This window comes from Sander vitreus, chromosome 7, assembly GCF_031162955.1.
Source record: "Sander vitreus isolate 19-12246 chromosome 7, sanVit1, whole genome shotgun sequence".
Lineage (NCBI taxonomy): Eukaryota > Metazoa > Chordata > Actinopteri > Perciformes > Percidae > Sander > Sander vitreus.
In genome coordinates, this window is record NC_135861.1 from 15,033,302 (window position 1) to 15,053,847 (window position 20,546).

Consider the following 20,546-nt stretch of genomic DNA (forward strand, 5'->3'; position numbering starts at 1 on the left):
TCAGTTGGTGGTTGACCTGAATACTGAAGGAATTATGTTAATACAAACCTCTATCATCACTGTGATGAAAGCACAAGGGTTAGGGTTATGTGAGGGACTAGTTGGCTGGTTCTGTTCTTAAATAAATGTATTCTGAATTCATCAGGAATTTCTTACCTGCTGATGATAAGATTTGGCAGAAAAAAAAACATTTGAAAAGAAAAAAAGTGTCCTCAGTAAGAGCTCTCTTTAAGGAATTTAAGTTTCTTACTTTTGAGACCATTCTAAATTTCTCCAGCCTAAAATATACAGTAAATGCTCTCCTGTGCTCTCTACTTTCTACAAAACATAAGGTAGTTTGTTTAGCTGTGAACATCAAGATGAGTTTTCTAATCCTCATCATCATTGTACTGTAAGGATGTGTTACTGTTTTTTTCAGTAATGCCTGCTACCCATACAGTCACAGATCTGGAAACCTTTCACATATCAAACCTATAAAAAGTATTCACCCGCTTGGACTTTTTCATGTTTTATTCACAGTAGAGGTCATAGCTCAGCTTTTATGAACAGAAAAAAATATATTTGATGCCAAAGTGAAAAAAAAAAAGTGTACACGTTGACCTAAAAATATAATTTATAAATTGGATGCATAAGTAATCATCTCCTTAAAATCAGTATTGAATTATAAAGTCACCTTGGCAGCAATTACAGTCTTGAGTCAGTGTATATAATAGGGTAGTTTTGAAGTGTTGTTATACACATCAATTTGTCCCTATTATTTTTTTTAACTGACCAAGGTCTGTCAAGATGCATGTGGATCTTAAGTCAACAATTTGTACTCAAATTTTTGGATTGATTTGAGGTCTGGATTCAGAATAGCTGATTTACAGAACTCTTAACATTGTTGCTTTGGAACTTTTGTGGCTTGCATGGAAAATAAATCTCCCAAGTCACAGTTCTCTTTCAGGCTATAGCAGGTTTTCAGGATTTCATTTTTAATTTTATTTTATTTATAGTGTCAAATCATAACAGAAGTTATCTCAGGAAACTTATTGTTTATGTGCACTCCCAGGTATTTGTAGTCCAAATACCTGGGAGTTAGGATTGGGCATCGAGAGCAGATTCCTACTTGGAATCGTTTCAAAAATTACGATTCCAGTGGAATCGTTTCTGTATTGGAATTGTTTGGAGGATTTGGTTTTAAATCCGATCATCGGTTCCAAATTTAACATGCGCAAGTTTTGGTTTCCGTAGCGGCCAGGCGCTTGTTGTGTTGCAGCCATGGAGCACAGTAAGCAGCGCTCTAGCGTGGCTTTATCTTACGTTGAAAAAGCCCGGTAAAACTGCAAACCACCATTGACTTAAAATAAAACGTTCCTCTTTATTTGTGAAATAAGCATGTGACCCGTTTTAACTCTACCCCTAAAAGAATCGGAATTGAGAATAGATAAGAAGCGGAATCGAAAGGAAGAATCGCAATTGGAATCAGTATTGTTAAAATCCAAACGATGCCCAACCCTACCGGGAGTACACAAAGACAATATACTGGACTGGATTAAAAACTCTGGAGTACTCTACAGGAAGGGCCGGAGTCACCTCTATTTTCTGAGGAGGCTAAGGTCCTTCAACATCTGTCAGACGATGCTGAGGATGTTTTACGAGTCTGTGGTGGCTAGTCCTCTGCTGTATGCTGTTGCATGCTGGGGCAGCAGGCTGAGAGTGGCAGACACCAACAGACTCAACAAACTGATCCGCAAGTCCAGTGATGTTGTTGTGGTGGAGCTGGACTCCTTAAAGACAGTGTCAAAGAGGAGGATGCTGTCCAAAATACATTCCATCCTGGACAACTCCTCCCACCCACTCCACAACACACTGGTCGGTCTGAGGAGCACCTTCAGCAAACAGACTCAGACACCCATGATGCACGACAGGAGGTCGTACCTGCCTGTGGCCATCAAACTATATAACTCCTCCCTCTCAGTGTTACACGCTTAGAATGTCAAAACTGTACTCACATGTATTTCCACATCACAATATTCTTGGACAATTATGTACAATAATTACTTGGTGCAATAATTTATCAGTTACATGTGCAATACCTGTTATTTATTCACTGCTGCTACTTATATTCACACTGTACATATTTATGTTCGCACTGTATTTATGTTGACACTGTATTTATATTCACACGGCAGTACAATAGAATTTGTACAAGCCATTGTTTTAGAAACAATATTTTTAACCTAATTTTATTTTTTAACCTCTCACTTTACTTCTACTTAACTTTTTTATTTCTTATTGTAGCTATGTTACTTTATACACTTATTGACTCGCTCTTTTCTTACTGTTATTTTACCTTCAATCCGAATGTGAGCAACTGCAAAACAATTTAAACAATTTCCCTGAGAGGATCAATAAAGTATTCTGATTCTGATTTATAGATAGAGTAGGTCGAGACCACAATATGATTTACAACCATCAACAGCAGAACCACGGCAGCAGCTGCGCCACGATCCGGGTGCCACCCCAATCCAAGTAAATCTGAGAGGCGAGAAAGCACAAGGACTCCGGGGAAAAAGCTAGGAACATCCATTAATGGGACATGAATGCAAACACATGAAGAGAGAGAAGCTCCGTGTATCATAGGAAGTCGGCAGCCTAAACCTATAGCAGCATACTCTGAGCTGGTTCCACAGGAGAGGAGCTTGGTAGCTAAAGGCTCTGGCTCCCATTCCACTTCTGGAGACTCTTGGAGCCACAAGTAACTCTGCATTCTGGGAGTGCAGTGTTCTGGTGGGGTAATAGGATACTATGACGGTGCCGACCATTAAGAGCTTTGTAGTTGAGGTGTAGGATTTTAAATTTAATTCTGGATTCACAGAGAGCCAGTGCAGAGAATACGGGAGAAATATGATCTCTTTTCCTTGTTCTTGTAAGTACATGTGCCCCAGCATTCTGGATCAATTGGAGAGGGGCTTTTTGGAGCAACCTGATAATTAGGAATTATAATAGTCCAACCTTGAAGTAACAAAAGCATACGTAGACTAGTTTTTCTGCACCTTTGCATCACAGGATGTGTCTAACTTTTAAGATTACGCAGGTGAAAAAAAGGCAGTCCTTGAAGTTTGTTTTATGTGGGCATTAAAGGATGTGTCCTTTTGAAAGATAACTCCAAGATTCCTTACGGTGGTGGGGAGGCCAGGGCAACGCCATCCAGAGTGGTTATATATTTAGATAATGAGCATCAGAGGTGTTTAGGGCCTAGTACAACAACTTTGGTTTTGTCTGAGTTTAACATTGTAGGAGATTGTAGGTAACCCAGTGTTTAATGTCCTTAATGCATGCTTGAAGTTTGACTTCTGGCTTGATCGATGGATATAATTGGGTAGCTGCATAAAAGTGAAAGTTTATGGGTTTTATGAGTCTTTCCTAATTAAATTGCCTAGAGGAGGCATATACTGTATAAGGTGAACAGAATTGGTCCAAGCACCAAGACCCTTGTGGAACACCATGACAATCTTAAGTGTGCATGGAGGATTCATCGTTAACATGAATAAACTGAGATCTATCTGATAAATAGGACTTACAGTAACCAGCTTAGTGCGTTTCCCTTAATGCCAATTAAATGTTCCAGTCTCTGTAATCGGATGTGACGGTCAGTAGTGTTGAATGCAGCACTAAGATCCAACAAGACAAGTAAAGAGACAAGTGTTTTTGTCTGAAGCAATTAAAAGGTCATTAGTAATTTTCACCAGTGCCTTCGAGAAGACGGACCACAGCAACTTCCGGTTCCAGCTAGAAGCGAGGAGATATCAAATCAGAGAATTGGGATCCACACTAAATCCTCACTTAAAATTGTTATGTAGGAAGTCACACAACTGTTTAGCAACTACCTTCTCAATGATCTTAGAGAGAACGAGGAGATTAGATATAGGTCTATAGTTGGCTAAGTTTTATTACAGCTACTTTAGCTGTCCTGCGTTTGAAGATAAATCAGTACCGGTTGAGGGCAAGAGATTATGAATTTTATCTCTAATAGTTAAAATGTTATCATTAAAGACGTTCATTAAGTCATCACTACTGAGAGCTATAGGAATACATGGTTTAATAAAGCTGTGAGTCTGTCAGCCTGCTGAAAAGAAACCTGGGGTTGTTCTTAGGTGGCTTAGCAGGTTCATCATTAATTAAGGACATTGTATGGAGAATTTGGGACACTAAACTGCATGTATACCGGAAAGCCTAGTCATCTCTGACAGGAAAACATGCGTTAGTCACCAGTGTGAAATCTTTCCTCAACGTGAATCATACCTTCCTTGGGGTGGTTTTTGGTTGATTGATCCACATTGTCCTCTCCAACTAGAAAGAACAGGCACATGACCAGGACTGTCGTTTCTCTTCCTCATAAGTAAATGTTACTGAATGACATTACAACAATGGGACTTTCCCCAGAATAGATTTTGACTTGTCACAGTGGGAAGAACACAGGGGTAAATAATTAAAGTAATGACATTTAGATTTGATTTCAGGTTTCTTGTATTGTTCATCCTTGTCACTCTCACTGGAACACATGAATAGAAAAGAGCCATTGCTAGTGTTTGTAGGCTAACGCCTGTGCTTTTCCTACTATGAGAAGTGAAAATGTCTGCTGTGAATTTTAGTATGAAATTCCCTATTTGTGCCTCCAGTGTTTCCATGCTGAGCCTTGGTACAGGGATAACAAAGTGGGATTTTGGTACCAATAGGCTGTGACTTTAATCAAGCATTTATGTCCATGATTAACACAATAAGATGTAATGCCGTTGAGTAGGCTATTAACGGAATTAGTTATTTTGGAGAACCCTTGACTTGGCTAGCTAATTAGATTCAGCTCCGCTTAGCGTTATGTGTTTATGCCTTTTGCACAAAAATTCTTTTATTTCTTGAATATTACATGACGCGTTTCAGCTATAGTCTTCTGGCCTTCCGGGTGTTGAAGTCAAATACACTACAGACACAGTAAAAACGATGACTTTGTCTGTATTTCTGACTCTGTCCCGAGTAGTGACCCTCCAAAATGAGAAAACTAACGGATGTAAATCATAGGTTTTAATGCAGCGCTGCGGCTTGTGGTGACCTCTGTCTGCCGCAAGGAAAACGGTTCAGCACCGGGCTGACGTGTAACCTCCCTGATCCTTAACGTGAGTATGGCGGCCTGACGGTATGTCGTTTTCCTAACGTTATCCTGACAGTCTCATGGAGAAAAAAATCATATTATGGTGACTGCCACCCGGACTCCTCCTCAACATCCTCACTTTATCTATTCTCGAGACAAGAATTAATTGTTTGTCAAAGAGTTAGCATCGGTTAGCTCTCGATCATGTCTTTCACGTTACACCCGCGCCGTAAGTGTCAGTTGGTTAACGTTTAAGTTGCTGAGCCGTTAGCTAATGTCTTGTGCGGTCACTAGCTTTCAACGGCTGTAAGCATCATCACTACGACAATGTGCCTCCTTCCCACCGCTCGTCTGATGGAAGGGTGAGGGGAACGATGCTGAGATTCCTCCATATCCTTTTAACAGGTGAGCAGCTAATAATGGTTAGCTAAGCTTGTTTGCCAGCTAACGCTTAAGCAGGACCAGCTAACTTAGGTAACGTTAGCTTGGTTTGTGTGATTATGCAACGGGATAATAACTGGCAATTAACTTTAGTTAGCTAGCTAGCACATTGTATTGGTTAACGTAACTAACGTTAACGTCGCTCGGTTGCTAGTTTGTTGGGTCTAACTAGCTAGCTAGCTACCTAGTTCAAAATTAAGCATTCTAACACAATGGCCTGTTATTAAATGTTTACCTCATGAAGGTTAAAATGTTCAGTGTTCGTTTTAGAGAGGTTTAACTATATGGTTATTTTGAAGACTGTAACGTTTGTGGTGCTGTTGAATTGTATTGTGTGCCTGAGGGATGTTATACTATTTATCGCTAGTTCACCAAGTGCTAACTGGGGTGAGCAAGATATTATAAATATCTCAAACTACAGCCTCCAGAATGACCATAAAGTTGAATCAAACACCTCTCAAAACAGTTTCACCCGAAACTGAACAACCTAGTAATTAATTGCATGGAGTGTGAATAGCTGCTATTGTTGGCATTTTCAATGGATTTGATTCTGTATTCACCTGATGATAATAATTCCATGTTTGTAATTTCCTCAAAGGCCTGTTAGGTGTTCTGTGGGATGGAGTTACAGCTTTTGGTAAGATATAAACCTGCTGCATCCATAGCTGTTCCCACACTTTCTGTCTCTAAGTATTTTTTCTCTGATCCACAGGTGGGGTCAGACTAGTTGATGGGGAGAACAAGTGTTCTGGCAGAGTTGAGGTACTCCTTCACAACCAGTGGGGGACTGTTTGTGACCATGGCTGGGACCCCCGAGAGTCTAATGTGGTGTGCCTGGAGCTGGGCTGTGGCTTAGCTGAATTTACCCCTCATGGTTCAGTATATGGTGCAGGCAGTGGACCCATCTGGCTGCGGCATGTCCAGTGCTCCGGACATGAGTCCAGTTTGACACGCTGTGCTGTTGTCCTTCACAGTAACGCCTACTGCACCCATGAGAATGATGCAGTGGTGAAATGCTCAGGTGAGGCTCCACTCTGTTAAGGCATTTCATCTACCAAGGAGCAGTGCCAGATGGACATATATGCATACAAATTCAAATACTCACTGCATACAATTTCCAGGATTCAAGTATTTCATATTTGAGTTGGTACATTAAACATACACTAAATCCTGTGTAGAGTAACCTGGACATTTATATCCTAAATATGGTAATCTAGACAAATACCTGGAATAGACACACATTACCTGTGACATTGAGCATGCCAGTTTGTAATCGATCCATTTAGTTTACCAGAAGGCTTATAGCATTTGCGGATTACTGCCACTGCCTTATTCACATTTTATGACTTCATGATATCATTTACATTTTGTGATTAACCTGTCTTTACTCACAGGTACCCTTTTAATGCCAACCCTCACCCTGCTGTCACCTCACACTGTGTTCTCTCCTGGCGAGGCTGTTCGCTTCAGCTGCAGTATCCTGCAGGGTCACCTCAGTGACTTTCACCTGTACAAGCATGGAGTGTCTACACCACTGGTTACACAGAGGGCGGACCAGACCCAGAAAAAAGCGGAGCTGACACTGTCCGACATAGAGACTTTCCACCAGGGCAGCTACAGTTGTCAGTACAGGATCAAGAGCGGCTTTCCTTCTCAGCTGCTCAGCTCTCCACCCAGCAACTCCATCAATATCACTGTTGGTACGTCATATAATCACACTGTCTAATCAATATAAGACTGTAAGTCTGTTGCACCAATGGCCATTACCATAGCACATTGTTTTTTTGTGCAGTCTATATAAAGACGTTTTATTTTCTGCCCAAGTAAACCTTATGGGTGTGACCAATTTAGATTTCTCTTAAGTCCCTCGCCTTGAATTAGGTTTTTTTCCACATTTGTTTACTCCTAACTTACAGCACATAAGATGTGTAATATACAAGACAAACAAAAATAATAATCTAAGCACAAAAGGCAGTTTACCTTTAACCAGCTCCATTTGCTGAGGAAGATTTGTGAGATGCAGTTGAAAGCTCCAAAAAGTGAGTTAAGTTTTTGAGAACCTTTTGGGTTTAGGTTATTTTGTCACACATTTTTATTTTCACTGCTACTCTGTATTATCGTTCTTTGTTTAATTTCAGCTGTTTTTCATATAATTGTCATGAATTTTGATTTATTTCAGTTTTCCATGTTCACAATTGGTATAGGCAATTACATTAAGCATTTAATGGCCTTTTTTAATCCGATTTTTCTAGTTTGTTATTAACGTGACTCTCACTGGTTATTAATTAGCAAACATCTGGAGTATAACCCAACCGAAAAGGCCATTTTATTTTAGAATATTTTATAAAAACATTTAAGGGTTAGAAGGAAAATGGTAGTTTTACGGTTCAGGCCCAAGTTGGGTTCAAACAAAATCCACATCTTTTCAAGAGAGGTAGGACTGTTTTTAGCCTGATCAAACCTTTGTATTCCCCGTATTAACTTAATTAATTCCTTTTTGACTGATCACAGTGGAACTCCTGACTCCACAACACTGGTACAACACGTCCACTGAGGCCCCGGCTGGTTCCGTCATTAAAGGCCACAGTTTTAACATCACCTGCTCCACCCCGCAGCAGTACCCAGGAGGTTCCTTCCAGCTGCGTCTGATCCGCTCCAACGGCACAGTGCGCCAGTCCCTGCCTGCCCTCACACCGTCCGTCACTTTCACCTTTCCCAACGCCCAGAGCTCCAACGAGGGCTACTACTACTGCCTGTATCGGGTCCAGCTGGGTGGGCGCACCTTTGTCTCCAGAGAAAGCCAACCCCTGCCAATAGCCATCAGAGGTGACACTGATAATAACAATCACTGATATTCTATGTCAATATTCCAATATATTACAAGCAGACTTGTACAGCTTTTATGTGTTCCTCTTTTGCAACTGTACTTGTATCAGTAGCTATAATCCCATCTATGAAAACCCATCCTGTATGTAATTTACAGATAACTCCTCTCACCCTCAGACCCAGATCCAGTACTGAGTCCAATGGGGATCAGCTGGCTTGTGTCAGGCCTGACATTTGTCGTAGCTGTCATCGTTTTAATCATTGTGGCCAAGGTGCTGTGTAACAAGGAGAAGAAGCCCACTGAATTGGAGCGAGAGACCAGAACCTGCAAGTACCTTTTTTTTTCATTTTTTTTTTCATCAGAGGCCTTTAAGCTTTTCACAGAGATGTTTTTTTTTTAATTTTTTTTTTTTACAAAACATCCTGTTTGTGTACCCAGAGTAATAGATGTTCTTCTGTCTACAGGTGTGGACAACACTTATGTTGCCTTATCAATTAACAAGCTATGATGGAGTATGCAGGCAACATATCACTAAAGGTATTGAAGGTCACAATCCTACAAAATAGTATTTGTACACCCTTTACCACACACAGGTGATCTTTATTTAAGTAATTATGTGTCTTCTAAAACCAGTTGGCACCAGTGATAATTCAGGTGTCTCCTATTGAAAGGAGTGAATACTTGAAACGTATTGTTTTGGTATTTAATTTAGATCACTTTTATCTTGAAGGATTTTTTTTTGTGTAAAAGTAAATCCACATTAAAACTACTTTGAGTCAATATTGTGAAAGAATAAAACATTAAAACTTCATAGAGGGGGGGGGGGGCAAATACTTTTTTATAGGCACTGTGATATTTAATTTTTCATCTGTGTCCATGTTTTTAATTGTGCCACACTAGTGAATTACAGTGAAGCATTTTGTTTCATCTTTCAAGCAGAATCATGAGTGAGTGGACAGTCAGAGGGCTCACACAGCATCCATCGTGGATTCAGGAGACAGAACGGAACCAAACAGCTTGGTCCGTCATCAACCACACCTTCGGAAAAGTTCAGTACAGTTTGGATGAGGCAGTTTTTACTGGACTCCAACATAGACCTACATCATACCAAACTTCCGGCTAGTGTTACTGCTTGGAAACAATGGCTTTTAAGTCTTGTATTATGGTGAAATGTGAGCCATTGGCCACAGAAGACTGACAGTAAAAACTTAGCACAAAAAGTAAGGAAATTTGTGTTTGGTAGTTTATTTCTCTGTGGTAACAATGCTTTTTAGCAATAAATCTTATACCGTTGGAAAGCCTATTTAGGTCCCTTTCAAATGGTGCCCCATTTGTAAGGAACATGCATTTGTGAGACGAGTAGCAGCGCTGAGTACATTGGTTGCGCCCATGAAAAATTTGTCAAATCTTCTCTGCCAATGCCAAACAGCTTATTCTGCCATTGACTTGTTTGGTGGATTGGATGATTGAAGTTTGAAGAAACAAGACATATTGGCAATTTAACAATTTATTCATTTCACAAACGGGAGCCTCAGTAGCGTGTGGAAGAACCACACACAGCCACAACAGCCTGGCACCTCCTCCTCATGCTGGTCACCAGCCTGGTCACACACTGCTGTGGGATGGCATCCTATTCTTCAACCAGCATTTGTCGCAAGTCAGCCAACGTGGTTGTGTTGGTCACTCTGGCACGCCCAAGCTGATCCCACAAGTGTTCAATGGGGTTGAGGTCAGGACTGCTGGCAGGCCATTCCATCCTCTCCACTCCCACATTCTGGAGGTAGTCTCTGATAAACCCCGCCCTGTGTTGGGGGCGAGCGTTGTCATCTTGGAGGATAGAGTTCGGTCCCAGACTGTGGAGATATGGGATTGCCACTGATTGCAGAATCTCATCTCTATATCTCTCTACATTGAGATTGCCTCCAATGACGACAAGCCTCATTTTTCCAGTGAGGGAGATGCTATCTATCGGTGCAGCAATCAGCATAGCGTTCTCCGCGTCGTCCCCATCATCCAATCCACCAAACGAGTCAATGGCAGAATAAGCTATTTGGCAAATTTTTCATGGGCGCAACCCATGTACTCAGCGCTGCTGCTCATCTCACAAATGCATGTTCCTTACAAATGGGGCACCATTTGAAAGGGACCTAAATAGGCTTTCCAACGGTATAAGATTTATTGCTAAAAAGCATTGTTACCACAGAGAAATAATCTACCAAACACAAATTTCCTTACTTTTTGTGCTAAGTTTATATCCAGTTCAAAGTCTGTAGTGGTCCCAGCTAGACTTCAGATTCGCTCAGACTTGGCTACTGCCATGGCGCCAGATGTTTGGAGTGGAAAACGGCAACTAAACGCTAAACTGGGGAAACTGATGTGGGTCCCTCAGGTCGGTGTAAAGCGGTTTAAAAACGTTTTGTATTTATTACCAGGTAACTCTAATGATAGGCTCTACTAGCTTATGTACTCGCTTTTACGGATCAATGATCCTTAAGGATTAGAATGTTTTTGTATTTTAAATCTAACCCTACTATGCATCTTATGTAATTTACAATATGTACATTACTGCACTAAAAGTTAATAGAAGCTGTAGTTGATTAAAATGCGGCTGTTGTTGGAGATTCTGGGTTCAGTGTGTTTTGTTTGACAATCTTTAAATACTGTATTTCTGCATGTACTGTATTTAATTTATAGCGTCAGATCAAACTACATAAGAGAAAAAAGCTTTTAACATAATGCATATAATTCATTTATTTTAATAACCAGTTATTTAAACGTTTAAAATGTATTGTTGCCCTTGAGTTAATTATGTGGCGCTTAAAATGTTTACATATACAAGCTCTTTAATATTTTTGAGTTATAGAACAGCAATACAAAACAAATCACATCAAACTCTACAGGATGTAAAGGTTGGATTATGTAGTACAAATGTGATATCTCTACCGAAAAAAGCACAAACATAGCATTACAGCTTGAAACGTGTAACGTGAAAAAGTTCATATTTTTACATGAACTAAAACATTTGGTAACACTTTACGTGAAGGTATCTACATAAGAGTGACATGACACTGTCATGAACCCTAACCATAAATTGTCATGACAAAAACCGAATGACACTAAAAGAAGCGTTGTCATAAACGTTTGACTTGTTTGTTTGTGACACGTTCATGACAGTGTCATGTCACTCTTATGTAGATACCTTCCAGTAAAGTGTAACTGAACATTTTTTCCAACTAAACACTGAAAACAATTACATCCCAATAATTTTACAAAACCACTGAGGCACTTGCATTACAGCTGGTCTGAAAACTGTCCCAACTGTACTGTATTATAGTTATTTCTGATAACTAACAAAAGGAAGTTATACTACTGTTGTACCCCAAGATAATGTAAACTTTGTAGGTTGTAAGATTCTTTTGGTCAATCTTCATATTAACAATATACACAGAATCATAGACTTCCCCCTTATTAACAGGTACTGTAACACTGAAAAAAAAGAGAACATTTTGGGATGCTAAACAGATCTGGTGCAATACCTTGGATACTGAACTGCAGATTGATTAATACACTGACACGAGTCTGGGTGTTTGGTTTTGAAATAAAGACACATTCTGTCCCAAAACTTGCTCAAGATCTGGTGAAATTTTACCATTTCTCTTGATGGAATCTCAAATTTATACAATGGTCTATGACGTTTTAATGAGATTAGTTGTCCAATTCTGATGTGATTTTGATGAGATTGTGTGATCTTCCCATGCAGATTGATTCAATGTGAATCGTTGAGGCTTACAGTAGATAGGATTGGCTCAGGCTCACCACAGTACAACGGAAATGACTGGCATCTTGTTTGCAGTTTGTGATGCTTCATGTGCCAAACAAAACTCAAGTCAACATCAAAATGTCTCTTTCTTAATATGAGACATCTTATGATAAACTATCAAGATCTGTCTATATTTACTCTGCAACTGTGGCATAATTTTGGAGTGAGTTTTAAATGTAATTTCTTGACATATTCAGTACTGCAAGCCAAACACTGGTGGGTGCACTGTGCTGTGGAGGTGGTGTTGATGATGATCTCCAAAACTTCAACAGATCACACTTAAACTGTCCAGGTAACAGGAAGAAGAATTGTGTGTAATTTTGAGTGATATATCCCTTTAAAATGGCATATATTCTAGCAGTGGTGCTGTAGTGAAAATTCAACCTACAAACAAAAGCAAGCCAATAAACTGCAATTATAAAGCAAAGAAATATTGCATAAAGCCCAAATCAGCAATGTCTAAAATAAAGGCATTAACCAAAACACATTCATTCCATGAAAATGCACAAAGTATAATATCCTTTTAAACTGAGCATGAATTAAAATCATAGAAAATCATTCTATTCCTTTGAGGGATTCATTTGTCTCCATACTGGAAAAAACTAAGTAGAGGAAGACTGCCACAGCCAGGAAGAACGCAAACTGAACCCACAATGGGATGAGGCGAGATGACTTTGGTGCCTTTGGGGCATCTTGAGATTTCATGGGTGTCGAGTTCAAATAGGAGTTGCTGTAAGCGTACGGCGTGTCGTACATGGCGGGCCTGAAAGGGAATTAAATGAAGTATGCTTCAGTACATAATTGAAATTCGCCATCACAAAGTAGCACTAAATGTGACCTTGTTTTGACCTGTAAGTCCGGTGTTATTGTTGGTTCAAACAACTGTAATGTTGGTTAAACAACAATGAGGTGACAAGATTTATTGTTACCTAAAATCACAATTGAACATAATTGCGGTGCTGCCCCCCCTATGGGATAATCAATGTCATCTTGACAGATCTTCAGCAAGACTATTGATAATCAATTGTTTAAACCATCGTAAATTTCATATCTTTCTGGTTCTGGACTGTTCGTCGGACAAAATAAGAAGTTGTCACCTTGGGCTCGAGGAAACTTGTGCTGGGCTTCCCCCCCGGACAATTTTCTAGACTAAACAATTAATCGTTGTAATGCAAATACTGGAAACTGCTATCAATGCGTTATTTAAATGCTCTGAGCAATATTTGTTTCCACATTATGGCTTCAAGCTCATGAACACAGCGAGGCGGAAGAACGACTTCCTGAGTGCCATTCTAGATACTGATGCATTAATGTGTACTTAGTTTTACTGTTGCTGTAGTTGGTTGATATAACTATTTTTTTAATATAAAACACAATCATATTTTATAAGCTCAAATTTTGTATGTAAAATCTTAATCTTTGAAGTAACCAGTAACTATAGCTTTCTAACAAATGCAGTGCAGTGCCTCTGAACTGTAATGGAGTAGAAGCATGAAGTAGCATGAAATGGAAATAGTGAGTAAGTAAGGTACAAGTAGGGCTGGCGATATGGAGAAAATCAAATATCATGACATTTTTGACCAAATACTTCAATAATGATATTGCGATGATATGTAGGGTTGACAATTGGTGCTTTCACAAAATATTAACACAATTAGATTTGTGATAAATAATAATCAGTGATGTGGATATAATAACTAAGTGGGTAAAGGCAAATAAAAGAACAGCTAAAGTTTAGAAAATGATGTCCCTTTACTGTAATGCAGCCTGTAAAACTAGGAAAAGATAACACGTCATATTACGATATTACGAAAGCAAACATCTAAGACGATATCTAGTCTCATATCACGATATCAATATATTGCCCAGCCCTAGGTACAAGTACTGAAGTAAAAAAAAAAAAAAGTGACAATTTAGCAAATTTGAACCTAAATAGATTGTAGGCTGATAACATCTAATGACGATATTTGACTTTGTATAAATACACTTACTCATCAACAAAATCCTTTCCTCTGTATTCAGGCTTTGACCTTAAGTAGCTCGAGTAGGATGTCCTGTAGAGAGTGACATAAAACAGTACATACAGTATGTGTATACTCCTCACCAACTGAGACAGCAACAACTATTGCATAGCATTTATATAATTATAACTTACTCATGTTCGAATTCTCTCTCACTCCACTCTGGTCTTGACCTCATGTAAGACCCACTAGACAGACAAGAAAAAAGTAATTACTAAATTATAGACTCATTTGTATTTGCTAATTTTATGTACTTGAATAGAAGAAAGGCAATGCATGTTTGGAGCTAATAACAGAGGATTTGTAAGAGAACTGACCTGTCTCCTGCACCGTCACTCCTGACCTGCAAAATTGGAAGCAGTGATAAGTTTTACAACAGTGTTGGTATAAAGAATGCATACCTATATGCCCAACGGCTTTAACTGTCACTGCATTGAATTAACGTTACGTTTGATTTATATTTGTATCTCTGGTCCTTCCATGGGACTCCCCTTCTTAAGAAAACAAATAGTATTAAGTCCTATTTCATACACATTACGGCATGTGCCCACACATTGGGCAATATAAATGGAATTGACTTAATTATTTTGTTGTTAAAATCAGGCGACAAATACACAAAAACACCATGGACAGAGATACTTACAGGTGTCCTGTATTCATAGGTGACTTCCTCCTCTAAAATTAAAACACAAACATCAGGAAGTGTCAGTGCCAGTGTATATTTTAATTACACTATTACCCACACATTTGCACTACTTAAGTAGCCTACACAAGTACAGTAATTTCTGTCCAAGTATATTTTGCTGCCCTTTACTCATCCAGTTAGCTAGCCTGGTTGACACCAGAACCTTCTCAGTTGTAACTGAGAGTGGGTCTGGGGAACGTTCATTCACAGCCCATTTCCAAATGGGCCTCTGGGCGCAATTGGATAGTCCTTCAACCAATCAGACCAACGATCCGGTTGACGTAGCAGCGACAGTCTTACAAGTTACTTTCACATGTCCCTGACTAGCAACAACTTCTTGGGTCTCTCTTAACTAGGGTCAACATCCGGACAGCTGAACATACTCTGATTCAGAACTCAATGTAATAGCGCCTCCTTCTGGGACATCCGTTATTAGCAGCTAACTTCAGAAACAGTATAAGGAAATTAACTATTATTCTTCATAGCTAAGTAACTGATATAGCTTACAGATAAGCATTCTTGTAACTCAATATTACTCTTAAGATATTACAGTTAGGATACCACACAAGTACAACACATTTGGTCTCAACTACTGCCATGTTGTAATATTGGTTCTCTGAGTGAAGAGACTCTCTCCACCATACATATGGTGTAAGTAACTGTGTAACTGTAGTTATACAGGAGAGAAGCCAGCCATTTAAGTTTATGGCAAAACCTTTCAGTGCTCGGTTTTCATTTTGTGACTTTCGATTGAATAAAGGACTATTTTTCCAGTCTTATTTCTTCATTGAAGTTTTCTGTAAAATAGTGTTAAAATCTGAGCTGGGTGTCTCGTCTCACCCCTAATCAAAACTAACCTTGATGATCTCGTTTTTGGCTTGAGGCTTGAGCCTGTGGTAGCTGCATTATGGAAAGTGTAGTATCCTATGTTTTATTTAATTATTTAACCAGGTAGGTCCCATTAAGGTTATAAGGAACTAAAAGTCAGAATATCTTGGTTTATGTTGCTTCAGTTTTGACCATGCTTAAGACTGGGGCAACAATGTCCAATTTAATCCTCTGTTGAACATTTACACTTGTACCTGTAAACTCTGAGGCATGTAAAATGACATACTGTAAGTTCTGGCACACCTGTGGACTGTACATGTATTTATCAAAGTAAAGCTTGATGCTGTGTAGATGTTAAATGAATATACAACAGTTACCCTCTTCTCTGTAGTAGGTTTTGTCAGGTGATGGTTTCCCTTTCTTCCCTTTGGCCATGGCCTCTTTTAGCTTCTTCTCATACAGACTTCTGGTGGAGTCTGGGTACAATGAGAGTCACACACAACGTACAGTTGAGACATAATGATCAAATGTACACGGAAATTCAACAACTACTACTGGAGTAGTTAGTAACTTTACCCAGGTAGGGGGAGGCCTGTGAAGTTAATTAGCTGGCGTGAACGTTGATTCGAAAACGGGCGCAAAGTAAACATTGAATCAGAGCCACTCACCGACCACAGGCCCGTGCTTTATCCCGTATTCATCCAGCAGGTCGCTAATGTCCTGCGCAGATTTACTTCTTAGCGAAGACATGTTTGCGACTTGATTTATATATGTTTTTTGTGTGTGTTCTTGTTTCAGTTGAGCTGTTAGTTTCGGTGGCCAAAAACAGAGCAACAACAACTCCTCCCATCGATAATAAGCGGGAGCTCGTTTCGTCGCGCGGGCGGTAGGGACGGTCCTCTGTGTGAAGTCGAACGGGAGTTTGGAAGCATGGGGGGGGAGAGAAAGAGAGAGAGAGAGAGAGAGAGAGAGAGAGAGAGAGAGAGAGAGAGAGAGAGTAAACCCCGCCCTCCTATGTTGACCCGAGTGTAAAAACATTTGCGCCTTCCGTCAGTGGTACATCATTTCCGTTTTCCGTTTGACACATTCTTCTTCTTCCATGGTTTCTTATTTCTGTTCTGTTTTATTTTTTTCTTCCAGAAATGAAGCAGCGCCACCAGCTGGCTAATGATATTAATATATGTTTACTAATGCTAATGCTAATGGTAAAGCTAATGCTCATATTAATGTAACAAGACTGTTCTCTATTTGTCATATTACTCAATTGCGGAAGAAATATTCAGATCCTTTAGCCTACTTAAGTAAAAGTAGTGACACCAAAATGTAAATGTAACCCTTCATAACATATCAAAAATAATAAGAATAACTCATTAAGCCGAATAGCCCTTTTCAGTGTCTGTGTCGTATATTGTTTTGATTATTACTACTGAAGCATTAACATAACGCAAACAACAACTAACTTCAACCACTTTACATACTGTTGCATAGTTTAATCTGTAATATCTGTAACAATGTATTGTATCTTTTAAAAGGTTTGATTGTGTTTGTAAAAACTTTTATCTGCAAAGTATCATGGCTCAACAGCTGCTTGTGATTGATTTTAAGAAACACAAACAAGCCAGATTTTTACCCTCTTTATGAAGCACAACATTGCATGTTACAGACAACAGAACACAAGTATGAATGTATGAAAGCACTTTACATCGCATTTTTACAAGACAATATTGTCATTTTGGATTTTTCTATTATCACCCGTAAGCATGTGAACAAGTTTTAAGGACCAAAATTAGGTTTTGACCTAAAAGAACGACATGCGGCTGAGCCAGCCCGCTTTGTCTGTGGCAAACCAGAACATCAGCAGTCCTGTCAGTATCACCAGACCCATCTTCAGTGTCAGCTTCAGCATGTTGAAACACTGTGGGAACAAAGGACAGGACAGAGAGGTAAAAGTAACCAAACAATTCAGTAACAAATGAACAAAGTGAATGTTCAAGTAAAGGCCAGTGAGTAAAGTACTTTGTGTTTCTTGGTACAAATGTGTGTGTTGCTGATATCTGGCACGTTCTCTGGTAGCTGAGTGTTCGGGGGATCACGAGCCGGTGTCAATTGCATGGTGTGGTCAGGCTCCCTCCATTCCTGGAGAAAGACAAAGCAGTTTAAAAAAACTAGCGTATGTGTTTTCATGTGTGTTCATATGTGTCCACATGCAAACCTCAGATGTTTCTGCAGAGCTCGGGTCCTCCTCCCCTTCTGTGGAGCTGCTGACTGAGTCTCTGTCACTGCTGAGAAACGAGGAAGCAGTCGCAGTTGTTTTTCGTTTAGATCTGTCTAAGTTTGTAGTTGAAGAGGGAAAAAAAAGTTGAAAACCTACTAGAAAGTCTGCTCACCTGTCAGTTTCATAGTGAATGACTTGAGACAATGGATCTGCACAAAACTGAACTTTTGTCTGCCTCCCTATAAAAATGCACAAATGGAAACTGACGAGTTGTTTGAAAATGTTATTCCATATAAAGATTATGCCATTCATCATCTTCACTTACCTTGTCTTTCATTCTCCTCGTCGCTGTCATAAAACTCATAGAAAGCCTTGATTCTCTTTTGCTCTTGTTCCCAGTTTCTCTCCTCTTCATACTCGTCGTCTCCCAACTGTCCCAGCTCGTAGATCCTAGAGGCTTCAGGTTCAGTGTTGAAGAAGAAACTATCATCCAGGGATCCCTGGTTAGAGGGGCTTGTGGTTGTTGAGTAGCTGTTGACGTCTTCTGGAGGACGCTGAGTCACATATGAAGGCAGTGTTTCCGCTTTGTCTGTGTCCTCTGTGGTTAACAGGTCTTCAGACCGAAGGGTATCAGTTGTCAACACATCTATATTCCAATTTATGTCGAAATCGGCTGGATTCACTCTGTTGTCGTCATCATCGTCAGGAAACGCTGCACTGCTCCCGCCGCAAGTCTCCACCCGTTGCTTGTTGCCTTTAAGATCTTGTCTACTATCAATGATTTCCTCATTGCTGCTCTTTTCTTCGTCCTCATTATCACTGGAGATGTAGGAATCACTCTCACCTGTCTCACCTCCATCATCAAACCCTGTTACAGCTGCATCGCCCGATACATTCTCCACAATCTCTTTTTCTCCAGCTGCCACATCCAAGCCCCTGAACTCATCAGCATCCCCCTCTAAATCTCTGCTGTACAGATACCCGTCTCTCTCCTCATCAGTGTCCTCAGCTTTTCCCATCCCTGTTCCATGTGTCACAGCTCTTTCCAGACAGGTGTTCTGCTTTGCAATTGAACAGCTTTCGAATGCACAAGCCAAGGCGTTTGACTGGTGATTACTCTCTTGATTTTTTGCTCCACCTTCTATATATTCACAAGAAGACAAGTCTGAGGGATAATCTGCAAAGCTCTCACCTGCGTCTTGGTGCTCGTCCCCTGAGAAATCCTTCATTCTCTCTCCATAATCCTCACTATCAACTTCAGCAATAAGATCCTGCAGATTTTGCACTGATATTTCTGGAAACTTCAAACTGGCTTTCCCCGGGCCATCTCTGCAAGGACTTTCAAGATTCTGCTCAAAGCACAGAGCGAGAACATTTTCTTCTTGTTCGATTCTCATGCCCTCACACTCAGAATCACACACGTCTTCTTCCTTATTTTCTTCTTCCCTCTCTTGCTCATCCTCTTCAATCCCGTCACCTTTTATCATCATCTCACTGCCACATTTAGGGACTCTCTCAAAATAGGACTCCTCCTCATCACTCTCACCCTCACCTTGCTCCTCATTTCTAACTTGAGGGTTTTCAGCACCCTCCGGGGCCAGAGGTGGTCCCTCAGCAAAGACCCTGTCCTCTTTATTACCATTGCAAAACTCGTCACTGCAGTGAACCAACCTCAGCAAATCCCCTGGTTTTTCTCCTGTTCCCATATCCTCTTCCTCATTCTCTTCATCTTCTCCAGAGACAGAGCCTTCCTGTTCAGACTCTGAGCTTGTGTAATCCTCCACCGGTGTTTTGGCCATGCTCATTAACCCTGCACCTTCAAAATCCTCCTCATCGCTTTTATCATCACACTGCTTTTCATCAACATTTTCAGCCACGTATATATCTTTAGTTTTTATGCCAGACGAAACTGCAGTTGGACCAGTTGCTTCCTGTTGCAGAGCTTCGTCTTCTTTTGTAAGTAAGTTTTCATGAGAGATGTCTGTTTTGTCTTCCTCACATTTTTCATCAAAATTTAAATTCTCAAAGTCCAAATCTCCATCAGGGAATGATGGAACAGATGTTTCTGTAACAACACCATCATTTGAAAATGAAATACTGCTAGTAAATAGTAAAAGAAAGAAAAAAATAATAAATACAACAAGACATATTTCTTACCTGAAAAAGCATCACTGAGTAGATCTGCAAAACTTTGTTCCATCTTTTCAAAGAGGGAAAACAGTAGTTTATATAGCAGAAGTTATATCAAGACAAGCATTACTGCATTGCCACAGATAATCTCTTCTCAGAAAGGAAGAGAGCGCAAAGTCACTCTCATCTGTTGTTGCTGCAAGTGGCTTCCTGTCAAACAGACTGTGCATAAATTACACATCAAAACTAATATATTTGGATAAATATATAACTACAAATGTCAACATTATGTAAGCCTTACCATAAAACTGAAGATAATCACGTGTAAAAAAAAAAAAAAGTCTCTCTGAAAAGTGAAATCGCAAAAGTAATGTTTTGTGTTTTGTGTTGCTGCAGGAACTCACCTTCATGAGCTCATGAAATTATGTCAGCTTTGATGTGGTTTAGA

At 39.8% G+C, this 20,546-nt stretch overlaps 3 protein-coding genes across 6 annotated transcripts; 1 reads left to right on the forward strand and 2 right to left on the reverse strand.

Annotated features, from left to right (window-relative positions):
• The first annotated feature begins 5,008 nt into the window (after positions 1-5,008).
• LOC144520795 (uncharacterized) lies at positions 5,009-11,020 on the forward strand. Of its 2 annotated transcripts, none has more exons than XM_078254831.1 (8): positions 5,009-5,536; positions 6,171-6,209; positions 6,285-6,593; positions 6,967-7,272; positions 8,084-8,398; positions 8,576-8,725; positions 8,864-8,936; positions 9,336-11,020. In XM_078254831.1, exons 1-7 carry the CDS (start codon positions 5,506-5,508, stop codon positions 8,905-8,907), a joined length of 1,194 nt encoding a protein of 397 aa, XP_078110957.1. In that variant the 5' UTR covers positions 5,009-5,505; the 3' UTR covers positions 8,908-8,936; positions 9,336-11,020. The 2 variants fall into 2 exon arrangements, with proteins under 2 accessions (XP_078110957.1, XP_078110959.1); XM_078254833.1 differs by having other exon boundaries at positions 9,339-11,020.
• A 1,575-nt stretch (positions 11,021-12,595) lies between these two features.
• LOC144520798 (uncharacterized) lies at positions 12,596-16,690 on the reverse strand. Its single transcript, XM_078254837.1, has 7 exons — positions 16,422-16,690; positions 16,131-16,229; positions 14,884-14,915; positions 14,558-14,583; positions 14,375-14,428; positions 14,211-14,273; positions 12,596-12,982 (listed from the first exon to the last, which is right to left on the reverse strand). The coding sequence occupies exons 1-7, from the start codon at positions 16,501-16,503 to the stop codon at positions 12,775-12,777; spliced, it is 564 nt and encodes a 187-aa protein (XP_078110963.1). The 5' UTR covers positions 16,504-16,690; the 3' UTR covers positions 12,596-12,774.
• Positions 16,691-17,372: 682 nt separating this feature from the next.
• Positions 17,373-20,544, reverse strand: LOC144520792 (uncharacterized). Of its 3 annotated transcripts, none has more exons than XM_078254827.1 (7): positions 20,503-20,544; positions 20,126-20,168; positions 18,294-20,033; positions 18,141-18,207; positions 17,966-18,032; positions 17,770-17,889; positions 17,373-17,668 (listed from the first exon to the last, which is right to left on the reverse strand). In XM_078254827.1, exons 1-7 carry the CDS (start codon positions 20,506-20,508, stop codon positions 17,552-17,554), a joined length of 2,160 nt encoding a protein of 719 aa, XP_078110953.1. In that variant the 5' UTR covers positions 20,509-20,544; the 3' UTR covers positions 17,373-17,551. The 3 variants fall into 3 exon arrangements, with proteins under 3 accessions (XP_078110953.1, XP_078110952.1, XP_078110954.1); XM_078254826.1 differs by having other exon boundaries at positions 17,966-18,035; positions 20,503-20,543; XM_078254828.1 differs by lacking the exon at positions 18,141-18,207 and having other exon boundaries at positions 17,966-18,081.
• Between the last annotated feature and the right edge of the window lie 2 nt (positions 20,545-20,546).

Bases quoted from the DNA above. Each gene is read 5' to 3' on its own strand.
- LOC144520792 (XM_078254826.1), bottom strand. The intron at 18,208-18,293 runs GTAAGTGAAGAT...GCATTTTTATAG, and splicing joins CGAGGAGAATGAAAGACAAG to GGAGGCAGACAAAAGTTCAG. The intron at 17,890-17,965 runs GTTTGCATGTGG...GTCTTTCTCCAG, and splicing joins GCTCTGCAGAAACATCTGAG to GAATGGAGGGAGCCTGACCA.
- LOC144520795 (XM_078254831.1), top strand. From the start codon at position 5,506: ATGCTGAGATTCCTCCATATCCTTTTAACAG. The intron at 6,594-6,966 runs GTGAGGCTCCAC...CTTTACTCACAG, and splicing joins TGCAGTGGTGAAATGCTCAG to GTACCCTTTTAATGCCAACC. The intron at 8,399-8,575 runs GTGACACTGATA...TCTCACCCTCAG, and splicing joins CCTGCCAATAGCCATCAGAG to ACCCAGATCCAGTACTGAGT.
- LOC144520798 (XM_078254837.1), bottom strand. From the start codon at position 16,503: ATGTCTTCGCTAAGAAGTAAATCTGCGCAGGACATTAGCGACCTGCTG. The intron at 14,584-14,883 runs GTAAGTATCTCT...CCAATTTTGCAG, and splicing joins CCTATGAATACAGGACACCT to GTCAGGAGTGACGGTGCAGG. The intron at 12,983-14,210 runs GTAAGTGTATTT...ATTCCCTTTCAG, and splicing joins GGAAAGGATTTTGTTGATGA to GCCCGCCATGTACGACACGC.